Source organism: Motacilla alba, chromosome 1 (genome assembly GCF_015832195.1).
Source record: "Motacilla alba alba isolate MOTALB_02 chromosome 1, Motacilla_alba_V1.0_pri, whole genome shotgun sequence".
Classification (NCBI taxonomy): Eukaryota; Metazoa; Chordata; class Aves; order Passeriformes; family Motacillidae; genus Motacilla; species Motacilla alba.
This window is the reverse complement of record NC_052016.1, coordinates 88,746,258-88,762,619: the sequence shown is the minus strand read 5'-3', so window position 1 is coordinate 88,762,619 and position 16,362 is coordinate 88,746,258. Positions and strand designations below refer to the sequence as shown.

At 38.7% G+C, this 16,362-nt stretch overlaps 1 protein-coding gene across 3 annotated transcripts; it reads left to right on the top strand.

The window, feature by feature from the left end:
* Positions 1 to 1,759: 1,759 nt before the first annotated feature.
* ARGLU1 (arginine and glutamate rich 1) lies at positions 1,760 to 13,733 on the top strand. Of its 3 annotated transcripts, none has more exons than XR_005257351.1 (4): positions 1,760 to 3,832; positions 7,794 to 8,019; positions 9,880 to 10,448; positions 11,707 to 13,733. XR_005257351.1 is itself a non-coding variant. In XM_038140395.1 (4 exons), exons 1-4 carry the CDS (start codon positions 3,477 to 3,479, stop codon positions 11,869 to 11,871), a joined length of 831 nt encoding a protein of 276 aa, XP_037996323.1. In that variant the 5' UTR covers positions 1,816 to 3,476; the 3' UTR covers positions 11,872 to 13,733. The 3 variants fall into 3 exon arrangements, 1 of the variants encoding a protein (XP_037996323.1); XR_005257350.1 differs by having other exon boundaries at positions 1,768 to 3,832; positions 7,794 to 9,937; positions 10,365 to 10,448; XM_038140395.1 differs by having other exon boundaries at positions 1,816 to 3,832; positions 10,365 to 10,448.
* Positions 13,734 to 16,362: the final 2,629 nt, after the last annotated feature.

Here is a 16,362-nt window from a genome sequence, read left to right as displayed (position 1 = left end):
CCTTTGAAGCAGAGCTTTGGTGACTTATTCTCTCAAGTTTTAGAAAGAATATTTCTCTTTCTGCCAAATGTTCCATGCTCCTGCCATGCCTTCCTCACAGCTGTTCTGCCAGTCTCCCGGGTGCTTCATCTCCCTACCTCTGCAGCTTAGCAGTTCAGAACTCCACAGAGCTGCTCCAAGAGAAACAAAGCACCTGACAGAAAATGCATAAGCACAACAAGCAACTCCAGCATTAGGTAGAAAAAAAAAAATTTAAAAATGACTTAGTGATACAACTTCTACTCCTGTACAGCTTCTGTGATCTGTGTGACATGAATCCCAGCATTGACTCACTTAGAATAAAAAATAAAAATTAAAACCCCCCCCAACCTGTATTCAAAGTTTCTGACCTTGTAATAAACGCTGGCTGAAACAGCTACTTTGAAAGAGCCAATACACATTTAAACCACCTTTTCTTCCTTAGCTCTTCTGTGCTACTTCTGCCCTCTTACTATCGTGAGGCAAACTCTACCAGATGACAGCAAATTACATACCAAACACCTTATCCTATTATGCTCTTCCTTTCTTCCCCTGCTTGCCCTCCAGAGTTCTTCTATTTTAGACCTATTGCAAAGATCTCACATCCAGCTGTGTCACACTAGCACAGCCCAAAATAATCCACCTTTAATCTCCCAAGATCCCTCTTGACCCAGCTAATGACAGAAGTGGTGGTGCAAGCAAGAGCAGGTACAATTTGGAGATTATAGGAACACAGTATTGCCGTGCAGCTACCCCCAAATGCCTGTGGGTTGAGAGGTTTCATGTGATGACAGTAGCCAAGGTAAAGAAGGGTGAGGTGCTTTAATTATGCCACCATTTGGCTGTCAAATAAGGTATTTTCCAACTCCAAGGCAACCGTTTTAAGAAGCAAATTATGCATTTTAATATACTGAGATACATTAAAATGGAAAAAAAAATGCAAAAACACAAGAGTGCATGGAAATTCAGTATGTCTTGCAAACTGGGAATAAAACATGTACTTACATGTGATTAAAAACTTCAAAATTCTAATATTATTTAATAAAAAGAAATTGCCTTACTTTAATCAAACTTTGAAAATTTTGAATGGAAACTGACAAGGGAAATTACCATCTTTTTTAATTAATTGAAAACAAGAAATAAATTATGTAATAAAGTTTTAAAATTAAATATTTACTAAAAAGTTCCTTTTGGAACTGTAATTCCATATCAATTGTAATTATATCTGAAAAAAACCCACCTAAATATTAATATTTTACTACTATTAAATATTTTACTACTATTAGGCTAGAAAAAAAAATGTGATATAATTTTAAAAAAAACAGCAATCAAACAACTACGAAACTTTAAAGTAAAAAGAAATCATAGATAGAAATGTTCTTCTACTAACTTTTTTGTCTATTAAGAATGTATTTTTAAGAGGACAAGGAGCTTTTACCAGAAGTACTAGAATTTAGTCCTCATAAATAACAAAGTAAATAGACTAATGACCTTAAGCTATTACATGTATTAAAAATCTTGTGTTCTTATTATTTGGAAACTTTTAAAAAATTAGATGGAACAATGCAATAATGGATTGGGGAAAATTATTGCATTAATCTATATAATTCCTTAATTTTACACGATATATCATAATTAATTGTTCTCACAAAACATTGCATATTACATTTTATAGCTCTGATGAGTCAATATTAGTCAATAAATAGGAATAAAATAATGATAAATTCAGGTCCAGATTGTAGTGACTTACCAAGGAGAAAACTCAGTTTATGATAAATATTTTAAAAACTCATTTATAGTTATAAGTGACTGTAAAATAATTAATTCTACCCCTTCCTCTCTGCTACATTTCAGGTCAAGTTTAGTACATCCACTATGAAACGTAGTACTAAAAAAATTATGATCCATTTTTCATCCAGAAGCTGATGCACCGTGTGAATTTCAAAGCTCCAGTACCCACTTGCAGACAAGTTGCTGCAGGAAAGGTGCCAGCTAGAAACTCACCTACCCGATCAGGGGCTAAAAGGTCTGATTATGAACTTCCTTAGTTACCTGTTGCATAAGCTTCCCCCGGGCTAGGGACAAACAAGAGTGCCCAGGGCCTGTGGAACTGGAATTCCTGCCGTGCAGGTTTCACCGTGTCCATTACTCTGCTGTTACTTGCACAGTGACCCATCGGAAAAATGCCTCCCTTTGATTTATTTTTGGTACTAGATAGACTGAACTTCAAAATAAGAAAGTCTTCCTTCAAGAAAAAGAAGGCAAGGCAACCAAATGATTAGAAGAAAAGACTTTTTAGTGAACTGGGATAAAAACATCCTACACAGATGCCTACAGAACCTCTGAGCTCATACTCTCTGCCTGACCTGGACATCACTGTGTTCATACTCTCCTATGCATACACATCTGTAGCTAACAATGGACAATAATGTCTACAGATAAATACATTTAAATGCGACCAAGACAGCCCTTCCCTGTGCCACACCGAAACCACCAGGAAACAGACCCCTGGCACCCTGAGCATCTCATCGGCCAGACCGACACAGCTGGACTGACATCCCCTCAGCTGGGTCGACGCTGGAACCAGGACTGACGACGTCTTTTTCATCTTTCTTTCTTTAATTCATTTTCCCCTCTTTAATTCTTCTCTTCCCTTTCACCCTGCTCCTTTATCCAAAACCCACTGCCGTGTCCTTGTACAGTGGGTCAGGGACTAACATACTAATTTCTTTGCAAGTGTGTAATTCACTGATAAAACTTTCTGGTTGTTTGCAACCCCTCGGACTCTTGTTGTTCCTTTCGACCATTGATCATTTACGACTCCCAGGCGATTCTTTCCCTTTAAGGGTGGGTCTTCACAGTGGTACAACAGAGGATTCAAAAACTCATTTTCACAATTTAGCGGGGGCTCTAAGTGTTTCTCGCAACTTCCTTCACCTGCAGTGATAATTCTCTCTGTTACCCGTATCAAAACGAAATAAAAATAAGATAATCAATGTCTGAGAGAACTTTCAATCAAAGGAAACACAGAAACTCTCTCTGAGGCGACCCCTCGGCCGGCGCGCTCTCCGCCACCGCCGCCGAGGGGCCCGCTCCGAGCGCCGCTCGCCATTGGCTGCCGAATAGTGCCGAGTGCTCTCGTGCTCCTCCGGCGCGGCGCCGGAGGCTGCGGGGGGGGAGCGAACGGCTCGAGCACAGCGCGGTGCATTGTGGGGCGGGAGAGGAGAGTCACTGCTCAGCCAGGGCCGCCATCTTGGCTGCGTCCGGACTCGCTCCCGCTCCCGGGGCCTGCTCCTTTTCCTCGCAGCGCAAAGCGGTGGAAAGGGAGAAGACGAAGGGCCCGCCAGGGCGGTGCTGATGCGCGCAGAGCCTCCTCGCACCTCTCTCGGGCGCCGCTAGCAAAGGGGGCGGGGGTGGTCGAGCGGTCACCGGCGCGGCCTCTTCTCTCCTCTGCCGGGATGGGTCGGTCCCGCAGCAGGAGCTCGTCCCGCTCCAAGCACACCAAGAGCTCCAAGCACAACAAGAAGAACCGGAGCCGATCGCGGTCCCGATCCCGAGAAAAGGAGCGGGCAAGGAAGCGCTCCAAGTCCCGGGAGAGCAAGCGGAACCGGCGCCGGGAGTCCCGCTCCCGCTCGCGCTCTAATACGGCCCCTTCCTCCCGGCGCGACCGGGACCGGGACCGCGACCGCGCCTCCTCCCCCCCCGACCGTATCGACATCTTCGGGCGCACGGTGAGCAAGCGCAGCAGCCTGGATGAGAAACAGAAGCGGGAGGAGGAGGAGAAAAAAGCGGAGTTCGAGCGGCAGCGGAAAATGTGAGCCCCGGGCCTGCGCTGGGGACGAGGGGGGTGTTGAGGGATGGGGGAGGAAGGGAAGTGCTCGGTGTCCCTCTCTCCGCGCCTTCTCTCTGTGGGCTAGGGCCGCCTGCGGCTGGCTGCAGGCGTTTGGGCCCTCGCTGAGGCCGGACCAATGCCTGTTTTCCCGCCATCCGCCCCTGTCTCAAAGCCCGGCTCCCTCAGGTGCGTTAGGAGCCGCCCACTCGGCTGCGAGCCCCCCGCACGCCTCCTCCCTTGTCGCCGGCTCTGCCCGCTTCCCGTCCGCCGTCGCTGGTCTCTCCCTGCGGCACTGCTCCTAAACTTCCCTGTGCGGCGGAGGCCTCGGCGCCCCTGAGGCTTTGTGCTGCACTGCCACACGCCCGCCCCTCCCCTTCGTGGCGTGGAGCTTGTTACGCGTCGAGCGGAGGCATCTGGAGGTGCTTGAGTGAGGGTTTCAAGAAACTATGCAGCTGCTATATTAACAGTGTGGGATTACTTTCTTGCCACATGGGAGGGACAGTGAGATCCGGTGACTTGTTTCGTTTGAAACCTTGCCCTTTTTTCAGTTTATGTTATGTTTATGGGGAGTGTGGTTATTTATTAAGTCTGCAGATAAAAATACTATTTTAATAACCGATGGGGACGCATTAATATGTTTAGCAGCTATAAAGTTATAAAACAGGCCTTTATGCAGCGGAGAGAAGAATGGTTTGTAATCAGGCGATTCTTTGTTTTTTGAGCACTACCCTTGCTCATTGGATCACCTTATCCAGAAAAAGCACTGTTTGTACCTGTAAAGCCCAGTGGTTCTGTTAATTCTCAGGTGGAGCTTTACTTGAGCCATATCGTTCTCAGGAAATACTAGTTGTCGTGGTCGGGCTTGCTGAGCCCAAGCTGTCACTTTAATTTTCCTTTGAAGATAATCACTTTTGCTAACTTCAGAGTTTTGACAGTCGAAAACTTCCACAGTAACACAAACATTTGAAAACTGACATATTTTGACATACTGATCCTAGTTTTGTGGTTTAGAATTTCATTCAGTACCTAAATTAAGAAAAAATATTGTGTGCATGTCTACAATGAAGAAGTGGAATGTGCTTAAAAATTTGAGAATAGAACGAGTAGTTTATTGTAGTACTAAGAAGCTGGTTTAGTTCATGTGTAAGTAAATTTTCTATGTAAGTTAGCTTTAAAATTTTAAAAAGCTCATGAAGTCTCTATAGAAGGAATATGATATTTCAGTAATACTTGCTACAGAATAGTAGACATTTGAGGAAGAACCAGTATTGGAAAAAAATTGGTATGGAATTTTGATACTTCTACAACATACTTTAAATTTAAAAAAAAAGGAAGCAATAAAACTTAGAGTAGAAAAGTCTGGTATTTTAGTAAGCTGTCTGTAAATTGTGTTACATATGTTAGTATAGATTCATGTTAGATAAGGAAAGAAGTACTTTCTTTCTGACTGAATCCATTGGTGGATCATTCATAGATTGGAACTGACTTTCTTCTTCTGTGTCTTGTTCAAATCTCAATACACAGCCTAACTTCAGCCCTTTCCTATAGTGCTCATTTCCTTGCCTTGCAGGTATGACTTTTTTTCCCCCTCCGAAATTTGGTAAAATGTAAGTTGTTTTTTTTCTGCAGATTTCATACAATTAGTCTTTAAGAAGTAAATGGATCATACAAAAAATAGTTTTTTACACTAGTGACTTATCTGTTGCTCTGGAATCATAACTCACTAGGCCAGCATGATTAAATGATAAAATACTGGAAGTTCATGAAATGATAAAATACTAAAAGTTCATGTGATTTAAAAAAAAAATTGGTATGCTACAAAATAAATCACTGAGATTTATATCTGTGATCGTAATTTTATTTTCTTAATAAGGTCTAAGCCATTGTAATGTCATTGCCTATGAGCCTCAAAATACATTTGATTCTTTTAATTAAATTTGAATGGAGTTTGTTGGAGTGAGAAGACTGGAACGTGTGCAGGCACAGTGCTTGAGTGCATCATCAATTGCTGAGGATATTTGAAAATCTATTTCAGACATGAATGCCATGGTATTTTTGTAACTTCATTCAATTAGCTAACTTTTTTCCTAGATTTCCTGATGTTAACTGTAAAGCTATGGTAGTTTAATAAAACATGAGAATATGTACTTGATGACAGTTTATTTCTCTGGAACTCTAGCCTCTTATGTACACTAAGCAGCATTGGTTCAGGATGGTGAGAGAACTCGCCGCTGAATAAGAAGGAAGGGAAACCTTTTAAAATCATATTTATTTGAGTGGGGTGGATGCATTTATTTTGGGAGTGGTCTAGGTTTTTTGTTTGCCGTACATTGCTTTGGGTTTTTTTTTTTTTCTGAAAAAAATAACTTCAAGATTTTTTGTGTTCATTTTGGAAAAATGAATGCTCCCCCAGCTAAATTTGCTATCTCTTGAGAATTGTAAGACTAAAATTGGTGTGTTCTCTGGCCAAATGATTGAGTTGAGGATTCCAAAACTTTCTACTGAAAGAGATCCACTTAGTTCAGTAAGTGTAGTAGATCCACATAGCTCAGTAGTTTTGAAAAGGTGACACATGACTAGGGGAAATTGGGAGCCTTTCACCTTCATGTTTCCCATGGTTATCTAGATAAGTAATCCATATTTCACATCTCCCATTGCATATTTGCAAGTTGTGCCATGGGTCATCTAAAAGTTGGTTAATTATGTAACATTTTTTTTAGTTAGTTGTTTTTCAAATAAGATAGATTAGGAAAGATTTTCCAAATGAGATAGGAAAATGCAATCATTCTGAAAATGACAGGATATTAAGATACTACAACAGTAGTTGTTCTTGTAAATCTTGGATTTGTGCTGCTGACAGGCCAGAACAGAAGAAAAGTTTCATAAGATTGTTCTGTACTTCATGGAATATTTGAAGCGAAAGTTCAATATCAAGTTTAAAACCAAGAGTGTTCTCCCCAAAGCCCATAATAACTCCAGATTAATTGTACTACATGAAATATAGAGTATTCACTGTTGATCATCCTTGGATATCTAATTGCCTTGTTGCTCTTGTGATTATTACCTGGAGTTTTTTCTCTGTGTGGTAATTAAGCTGCAAATTTACCTGATTTTTGTATTCCTTTAAATGAAAAATTAAAACAGTGATCAACCTGAGTTATAATACTGCTGCTCAACTAAAATAAAGACAAGACATTTGAAAATATTTCCAAAACTCAGAACATGGAAAGATGCAGTTTGCAAGGATTTCTTTAGTGCTTATTTTTGGTCATTATGGTAGAAACAGAGTCCTGCAATTAACTTTTTTTTTTTTTTTTTTTTAACATCTGAAGTTACTGAAATATTTGTTAAGGTAAATGGTTGGATAACTAGATTACAGGTATAATACCTGGAATTCTAGGTGAAGTCACAAGTTTGAAATCACAAATTTTATTGCTTCTATCTTCTGTTTTAAGATACTGGAAATAGTTTGGTGCTTCTAAGGTGGTGGCTTTAAGGCAAGATTTCACAAGATATTATTGCTATACGTGGCTTAAAATTGAGGGCATATAAACTCCTGAAGGGTGAATGATAGTCAAAGTTGGGTGGAGTATGGATTTGGATTTTTTTGAGGAGAGGGCCATGGTATTGTAATTGTTGGTTTGGGTTGTGTTTTTTCTTCCCCGCCCCAGTTGTGATCAAGAAGTAGTATGATAAGTTGTCCTCGATTTAGTCTGTTGTTATATAGAAAGATACTAAATATGGAATGGTCTGAATGGATTCCCTGTTATAGGAGCACTGCCTGAATATTCACTTTCTTTTTATATAGGGCAAAATATTCTTAAATATATAATCTATGTGTAAAAATTATTCAGTAGCATAGCTGATGCTGCGTGTTGAAGGAGTTTATTTCAGTGCCATTGTTATTGATTAAAAATGTAATCCTCATGTTTGCATTTTGCAGTCGTCAACAAGAAATTGAAGAGAAACTCATAGAGGAAGAAACTGCTCGAAGGGTGGAAGAACTTGTAGCTAAACGCGTAGAAGAAGAGTTGGAGAAAAGAAAGGATGAGATTGAGCGAGAGGTTCTCCGCAGGGTGGAGGAGGCTAAGCGCATCATGGAAAAACAGTTGCTCGAAGAACTCGAGCGACAGCGACAAGCTGAACTTGCAGCACAAAAAGCCAGAGAGGTAACGCTCGGTCGTTTGGAAAGTAGAGACAGTCCATGGCAAAACTTTCAGTGTCGGTTTGTGCCTCCTGTTCGGTTCACAAAGAGATGGAATACAGCAAATCTAATTCCCTTCTCATATAAACTTGCATTGCTGCGAAACTTAATTTCTAGCCTATTCAGAGGAGCTCACTGATATTTAAACAGTTACTCTCCTAAAACCTGAACAAGGATACTTGATTCTTAATGGAACTGACCTACATATATTTCAGAATTGTTTGAAACTTTTGCCATGGCTGCAGGATTTATCAGCAGTCCTTTCATTTTGGGGAAGGGTATTAAAAAATATGTAATTATGTATCCTTCATTTGTTTCATTTTGTTTACCTAGACTGTAAGAGGCTTTTGCCTTCAGCCAGGCAAAAAGCAGGGTCCAGCAGTGAGCTGCAGTACCTGTCTTTTAACAAATAGGTTTCCTATTCTTCATTTAAAATGAACATTTTCCTTGAGCATACATTGGACTAATTCTGGGACTTCGAGCATAAGCCCATCCACGTCTTCACGAAGGATCTCTGTCCAAATCATTATATCCATTTTTAATAACTACTAACAACTCCTTTTTTTCTCCCTAGAAGTTATAAAAGAGCAGGTTGCCCTTGTCTGAAGTCAAGCTGAACGTGTGACTTGGGTTTTTGGGGCCTTTTTTTGTTGTTTTGTTTTATTTTTTTAATCAGCAGCTGGAGCAGAAGCTGAAAATGTCTTTCTGTGAGACAGTAATTTGCTACTAAAGGCTTTGATGCCTGCCTGCACCAATCATTCCAGGATCCAGAAATTTCAAGACAAACTTCGAACCATAGAGGAAATTTGTGCTAAATAGTCATAAGTGTTAAATGCTTTTTTCACTCTCTATGTCCTACACAGTTTGTCTTAAATTAATATTTTGATTGGCTTGTGAAAGGAGAGACAGTAGCATTGCAACTTTCCCCTTCATACTAGATGTGACTTGTCAGTCACATAGTATCAAATCAAATGGAAACAAATGGAATGCTGAGTTATAATAAATACTAAAGAGAATAAATAAATTATACTTTCTTGCAAATTCAGACTTTAATATCAGAGTTTAAGTTGAATTTACGTGTTTGTAGTCAGCAAATTCTTCATATGTAGAGGTTTTCATTTGATCAGATGGATGACTTTTTTTTTTAAAAAAAAGTATTTTTGGTATCGTCGTCATGTGGAGAAGTCCCACCAGTTCCTTGTAATGCAGAATGAACCTCCATGCCTGGAGTGAAGTGTGCTAGCTAGTAGCTGGTTACTAGTCATAGTAAGAAGTTTTCATATGCTTGCTTTGTTCGTATTAACTTTTTTTTCTTACACAGACACAAACCTCTGGCTAACTTTAAATCCTCCAAATATAAAAATAATTTGGATATATATTATGTGAACTGAAACACTTCAAAATTTTTCACGCAGTCTTCATATTTGAGTTGCATAACAGAGTTCCATAAAATTCACCAAGAAAACAACAATTACAAGGCTTTATTTCCTGATCTTGCCTTCCCTGGACTCCTGAATTCCAAGTTCATACTGCAGACAGTTTCAGCTGTCTTAAAATTGTCAAAATACTGAATGTTAAGTCCATTCTCCCCATGAAAGAAGCCCATAGCTCCATGAAGTATGGATTACCATTTGTATTTTTCACTAACAGTAAATGTATTTTTCTTATTAACTGTTTGCCTTAGGAATGATTTACATATTTTTGTTCCTTCTTACCATAAACATCTGCATTCCTCAGCTCAGCCTTCCTTGTATGTTGTTTCTTTATAAATGGTTGAGCTGCTGATGCAGGTATTGCCAAGCTAACAGTACAAATCATTTTAAAGAGGAAGCTGGCGCGTATGGCAGCCGAGGAGCACACTCTGCAGGACACTGGACAAGACAGTAAATATTCAACTTTTAATGCTGATTAAAGGAGTATAGGTAAAGAATACGTAGGTATACTTAATTGGTGAGACAAACTATTCACTTTATTTATATTTTCTATATTACTTTTTAATTTGGTAAATACTATCCAGTTTTTGTAGTTGTCCTTGTTGATTTGTGTGATATTAAAATTCTAGTAATAAATTGTCAGGATTCTATGATTAGGGAGGGTTTAGTTGGTTGCTGTTTGGACTGGGCGGGATGATTTAAATTGAGTGCTAGAAACCAGTTTTAGTGGCTGCACAGTTTACCGTTGTGAGGCAAAATAGGTGGCTGTAAAGCTGCCACTTTAAGTCAGTTCACAGAAGAATTCTGAGAAAGATTAGTGAACATGCAAAAATGAATATTTTACTTTACTAACATCTTGCCCTGTCCTCCCCTTTAGGAAGAAGAGCGTGCAAAGCGTGAGGAACTAGAGCGAATACTAGAAGAGAATAATCGAAAAATTGCAGAAGCACAAGCTAAACTGGTATGTGAAGCTGTAGTTAACGGTTCTGTAGGGAAATATAGGTGTCTCTGCCAGATTTGCAACACAGTTAAAATAAACAAATCAACCTTTTCTAGAGTTTAACTTTCATATTGCTGTTTCTATCAGTAACATTGCTCTCCTTCCTCTGAGCATAAAAGACCAGATCCTTAGCAGTAACACTAGCCTGGTGAAATAGTTTGGATGCAGTTAATTTAGAGGGCAAATCGTTGCCTTCAGAATTTGAAAAGTACATTTTAACTATATCTCATGGGGAGGGTTGAAGTAAGTTTGCCAACATGTTCAGCTTTGTCTGACTAATTCTGTTTTGTTGAGTGGGACAAGTACAAACTAGATTTGATTCTAGTGTAATGTTGATGTAGAAGTGCTGAAAGGGACTTTCAGCATAAGCTTAAGATCTGTAAGCTAAGAAAGTCTAACTTAGGTTGGTCTTCTTAAGCCCTTTTAAATCAGGTGCTCACCACATGAAAACATTCAATATGATTTAGCTGATTATAATCAATTGATGATAAGACGAACTAAGCTGCTTCTAAATCCTGATTGAACTCTGTCAGTTTCAATTGCCCAAGTAATTACACCTCTTTCATATAAAAATGAGGCTTCTTAAATATTTTTGCTTGAACTACATCTGCTTTAGATTTCTTTCTGTTTTACCCTTTTTTCAACCTCTTACATTAGAAACAGGACAAATGGAAAATTTAAAGTATTGACTGATGTAATGAACTAAATAAGCACCTTTAGAAGACCACTGGGAGAGCTCTAAGAACCACAGGTCAATGTAAGGATAGACTAGTTGCAAATCAAGTGAAGATGGTTTTGGATTAGGAGGGGTTTTTAGATGGGTTTTGGAGCAGGGCGACCTCAGCATGAAGATATGTGACTTCATTATGTGTGTATGTTACTTCAGCTTACATGTGACAAGTGTTGGGACAATTTCTGTATGTATCTAATGTCTTCCTTAATTAAAATATAATGTGTTGTTTGCAAAGCAGTGCTGAAAAACTTGGCATGTAAGCACTCCAGGTTTTGATACACTAGCTATAGAAAGTTCTCAGAGTTTCTTTAAAACTCAATTCAAATAACCATTTTATAAATGATTTCACTGAAACCAACTATGGCACCCAGCTCTGGCAGAACAGCTTACATACTTATGCACCTGTTTGGAAGTTAATATGGACTTGTAAATTGCTTTTATAACTACAAAATATGCTGACCTAAATTTTGCCATTTTCCTATACAGGCTGAAGAACAATTGAAAATTGTTGAAGAACAAAGAAAGATTCATGAGGAGAGGATGAAACTAGAACAAGAGAGACAGCGTCAGCAAAAGGAAGAGCAAAAAATTATCCTGGGCAAAGGAAAGTCTAGGCCAAAACTGTCCTTCTCCCTAAAAAGCCAGGATTAAATTTCAACTCTGAACTCTTAAAAGAAAAAAAGAAACAGACAAAAAACAACAAAAAAGGAAAACAAACAAAAACTTTGTATGGTAGCTTCATGTTGAAGTGTTTTTTGTTTTTTTTTTCTTTCTCTCAAATTTTTTTTGTCTTTTTTGAAAGTTGGAAAGTTAGCTTGTTCTAATAGGGGCTGTGCTCTGCAATTCTTATTTTTTTTAAATTTCCATTAAGTTAAACCCTTATCAGATCATCGTTGCCTTTTAGAGGATAATCTGTTTTCATCAATTTTGTTTCTGTATTGGTGGTCTGAAGCAACTCATGTCACTTTATGAACTGTGGATGATCTGATAAGGTTTTACTGACCTACTCATCAGAGTTTGACTCTGATAATTGACAGAACTTTTTACTGGGTATTGCTGACTTTTAATGTTTTTATTTTAAAGTCAGTAAATACATGAGTAAATTGCCATAGTATTACTGGACCTCTGTGGTTTATTGTTAAATCAGTGTCCTATGATACTGTCCCGTTGTTGCGCTTGATGTTCCTGATACAGGTAAGGAAATAGTTTGTCATTTCTGCTATGAATACATAGAGAGAGTTCAGTATTGTCTCTGTTAGATTTGTTTTTATTACATTGACAGCATTCAACCAGCGTTCCCCATTGTGTAAATAAACCAATTTGCTGAATAAAGTGAAAGTCTTAAATTCATGTGTTTAAGTAAATTTTTTTAGTACACTTCTATAAACAGCTATAAGAGTGACAATTCACAATATTAAATTCAAGACTATAGTGATATTTTTTTAAATTTTGCTTTAAACTATTGTGGCTTCTACTTATAATGCAAAATCACACACAGTAAAAAATCCCTGCAGTTGTGAATGTTATTGATGGCTGCTGCTGTTTTTATGAACGTTGGTTTTTATTCTGACAGAGACTTATTTCAGCTGTAGTATCATGTTTAAACGGCTGTTTGGCTTACTGCATCCAGACCGATACTTCCGATATCTAAACCCCTTTAGTTCACCTCATAATATAATATATTGTATAAGTCAAGGTCGTTAGCACATAATGAATCTGATGGATCCTAAAGGATTTAAAAATTGAAGTTTTTTTCTCCCAAAGGACTGGACTGGCTAGTATATTTGAACTGAAAAACAGAAAGTGAGATTCTGTCTAAATATATTGTTTTAGCCAGAAAACAACTGTTACACAGATCTTGAATATTATCCATTTATATATACAGGTTTTATTTTGAAAAATGAAACTACAGATTGAAAACTATATATATATATAAAGTCCCCATTTTTGTATGTAATTCCTCTACCAAAATCTAGATTACTATAGCTTGTCCAGTTCTAAAACTTTCTTTTTACTGTTAGCGTGCAACATCTGTAGTAACCATAAAATTACAGTTACCAGTAGTCGCCTGAGCATTTGAATGCCACTGGACAAAGTTGGAAATAATTCCTGATATTCCCAAAGGGTCTGTTTCGGTAGATTTAGCAAATTAAATGTGGGAGCAAGTTGAATGTGCCACTGAAAGCAGTATTCAATGAGCTTTGTCTGAAACCGGGGCCTGGGGGCAGACTGATGTGTATCGCCTTGTCCAGTATGTCAAGAAAATGTGAAGATGGTAAAATACCTACACTGCTACTGTACTTAAATTTGTCTATATATTGTATGACAGAAGAAGGTTGAAAGTTGCTTAATGCATAAAAACAAAAGCTGAAGCCAAATAAATTATGTACCTGACCTGTTGGGCAGGAGCAGGCTGTATTTAAAGATCAACTGATACCTGTATTTCTAAAGCAGAAAACATCCCCTGTTCCCTTATGAGAAACAAGCTATTAAAAGTCAATACTCAAAACAGACCTATGCAGTTTTGTTTCCTCTTCTAAAAGCTAGAGGCTAAGTAATCATACATGCAGCTGTGGTATCAAGTATTTTGTTCTGCATCACATAATTTGCTGCTAAATAGCATCATTTGTTCTCTGCATTTAACATTGTGTAGGCTTAAATGTTACCATGTTATTTTCAGTCCCACCTCTAGGATTATTTTTTGGATAAAATCCCCATTCCTAATGAGATTGCCGTTCCACATTTCACTACCTGTTTCTCTTTGCCCTCCAAAAAAAAAAAAAAAGAAAAGCAGTTAGGTCTTTGCTTTGGTTTGGTTTGTACTTTGATTTCCTCTGTTGGGGTAGGAGTTTAGTTGGTGGAATCTGCTGTCTCTTTGCAGTCCTAAGGCATTCTCTGTGTCTTAGATCTTTGTGGACCTGGTGTGGGTGAATGCTATGTTTGCATTGCTGTAGGGTTTTCTTTTTAAAATTATTGTAGGACTTCAGAGATGCTGTTGATTTCTAGAAAAATATAGGTGCATATAGTTTGGAAAGGGGGCAAGTTGACATTTGATAGTAAGAACTCAGGATATTCTTGTATTCCCATAGGACTTCACACCCTTTTAACGCAAAGCATGCAGGAACATAGGCTGACATGTAGTGTTTTATCTGTGAGCTCTCTGCATGTGTCTGCGTAGAGAAAATGCTGTTGGTGATTGTGTTCAGTGTTTAATTTTTATTTTATTAGTTTGAAGTTTGAACTTCAAATTTTGGTTGGACAAGTTTTGGGTTGTTCTGGGATTTTGTGTGTTGTTGACTACCCCAGGGAGGCAGGTAGGCATTTTTGTTGCCACCTACCTTGAGCAGTATTCATTTCCCTTATATGGTAACAGAAGAGATCTTAGTTTTCTTGTTCATAAATGTCCTGGATAATTATTTTAATATGAAACAGTGCATTTGTCTGGCAAAGGTAGGAGCGTGGAAGGCCTTAGAACAGCATGTTAAACATGTGCTCGCTCTTCGGTGATTTGCTAAACTGCCCATTGAACTTTGCATGTTCATTTCTTATCATTTTTCCAAGCCCAAGTGGAAAGCTGTCTCCTGAGAAATGTATTGGAGGGACGGCATCCTTGCAGCTTAGCAAAGCAGAGACAATTACGTTACTGAGATGTCTAAACTGCCAAGCAACTGCATTCATATGTATAATCTCACTAAAGTATCAACAGTTCATCCATTCCTATCTTGTCTTGAAAAAGGATTTTACTTTGATGTCTCCTTTTCTCTTGACCTACGTGCCACCTCATACACCTCACCCCATCTATTGTCCTTCCTGACCTGCAGCTGATATCTCCCTCTTTGCGATGCTATTAACATGCTCTCAGGTTTGAGTTTCCACCATTTTTTGCATGTACACCAAATACAGAGATGTTATTATTCACTTTACACTGCATGCAGTATTTCATTAAACATTTTCAGAGCATTCAGGGTCTTAGCTCTGTCATTACAAGGTCTCAACTTGGTGCAAGTGCAGGTGAAATTCAAGTCAATAAACACCCTCCAGGTTGTGTTACAGAGGGGATTTATTTCAGAAGAGAGCTGTGGAGCTGCCTGTGTGCCTAAGGCTCATTCCAAGGCAGGAGGATATGGTTGAAGTGCCCAGATTGGTATGGTTTTGGGCTGACGGGCCAGTCTAGCAGGAGCTGAACCATGAAAGTCATGCACCTCTGTTCCATTCTCATGCTGGTACTGCCACATGTGCATTTCAGGGTTATTCCACTCTTTCCATCCCACCATTTTGTTAGCCTGCAGAAGGGTGCTGAGTTTCTGTTGATGTTTCCATACTAAACAACCTCATGCTTACAATCATCTTCCATGGACTGACAATTAGAATCAAGGGTTATGCTAGCTCAGCATCAGCTCTGCTCCATAGATCCCCTTTGACAATAAGTGGCCTGTTGTGTAGCAGAAGCTTGATCCCAGGTCATTTTTCCTATCCCTCATATCACAGACCATAGAATAATGTAAATATTTTTGTTTTCAAGGAGTGGTACAGAGAATCAGCGTAAGTCAAGTCAAACACAATTAAAATGCATGGTTCGGATGTATGCATGTCTTCTATGATTTTTATTACAAGGCTGCTTGAATTCTATGGGTGTATCTAGGAGAAGCCAAACTCAGAAGCTATGTTGACCAAAACTACAGTTCTAAAACAGACCTGGTGAAGGCAAATTAACATCTAGACATACACTTACTCTACCATCAGTGCAGAAAATGCACTGTTGCAGTGTGAATTATGTATTTAGAGTTGTTGCAGGTATCTGGCACACTTGGCCTTTTGTACAAACGATAATCCATTTAACTGAATAAGCATCAGTCATGATCATTTCTCTTTATTGAATTTAGCAGTAATTGTATCCATTGAGTTATATCTTTTCAACTTTCAAAACTAGTACACTTTCATATAATGATGAATTATGGTGAGATTTTCCACTTCAAAAATTTCACATTTAGGCTGATGTTTAAAAGAGAATCAGGGATTGTGGGCCCAATCCTGTTCCTGTTCAGACTAGCTGCCCTTCATTATAGATTTTGTAGCACCAGAGCCCGTATCTACGTAATTATTGCCGGAATTACTGTTGGAAAGAAGGTGAAAGAGGTTATT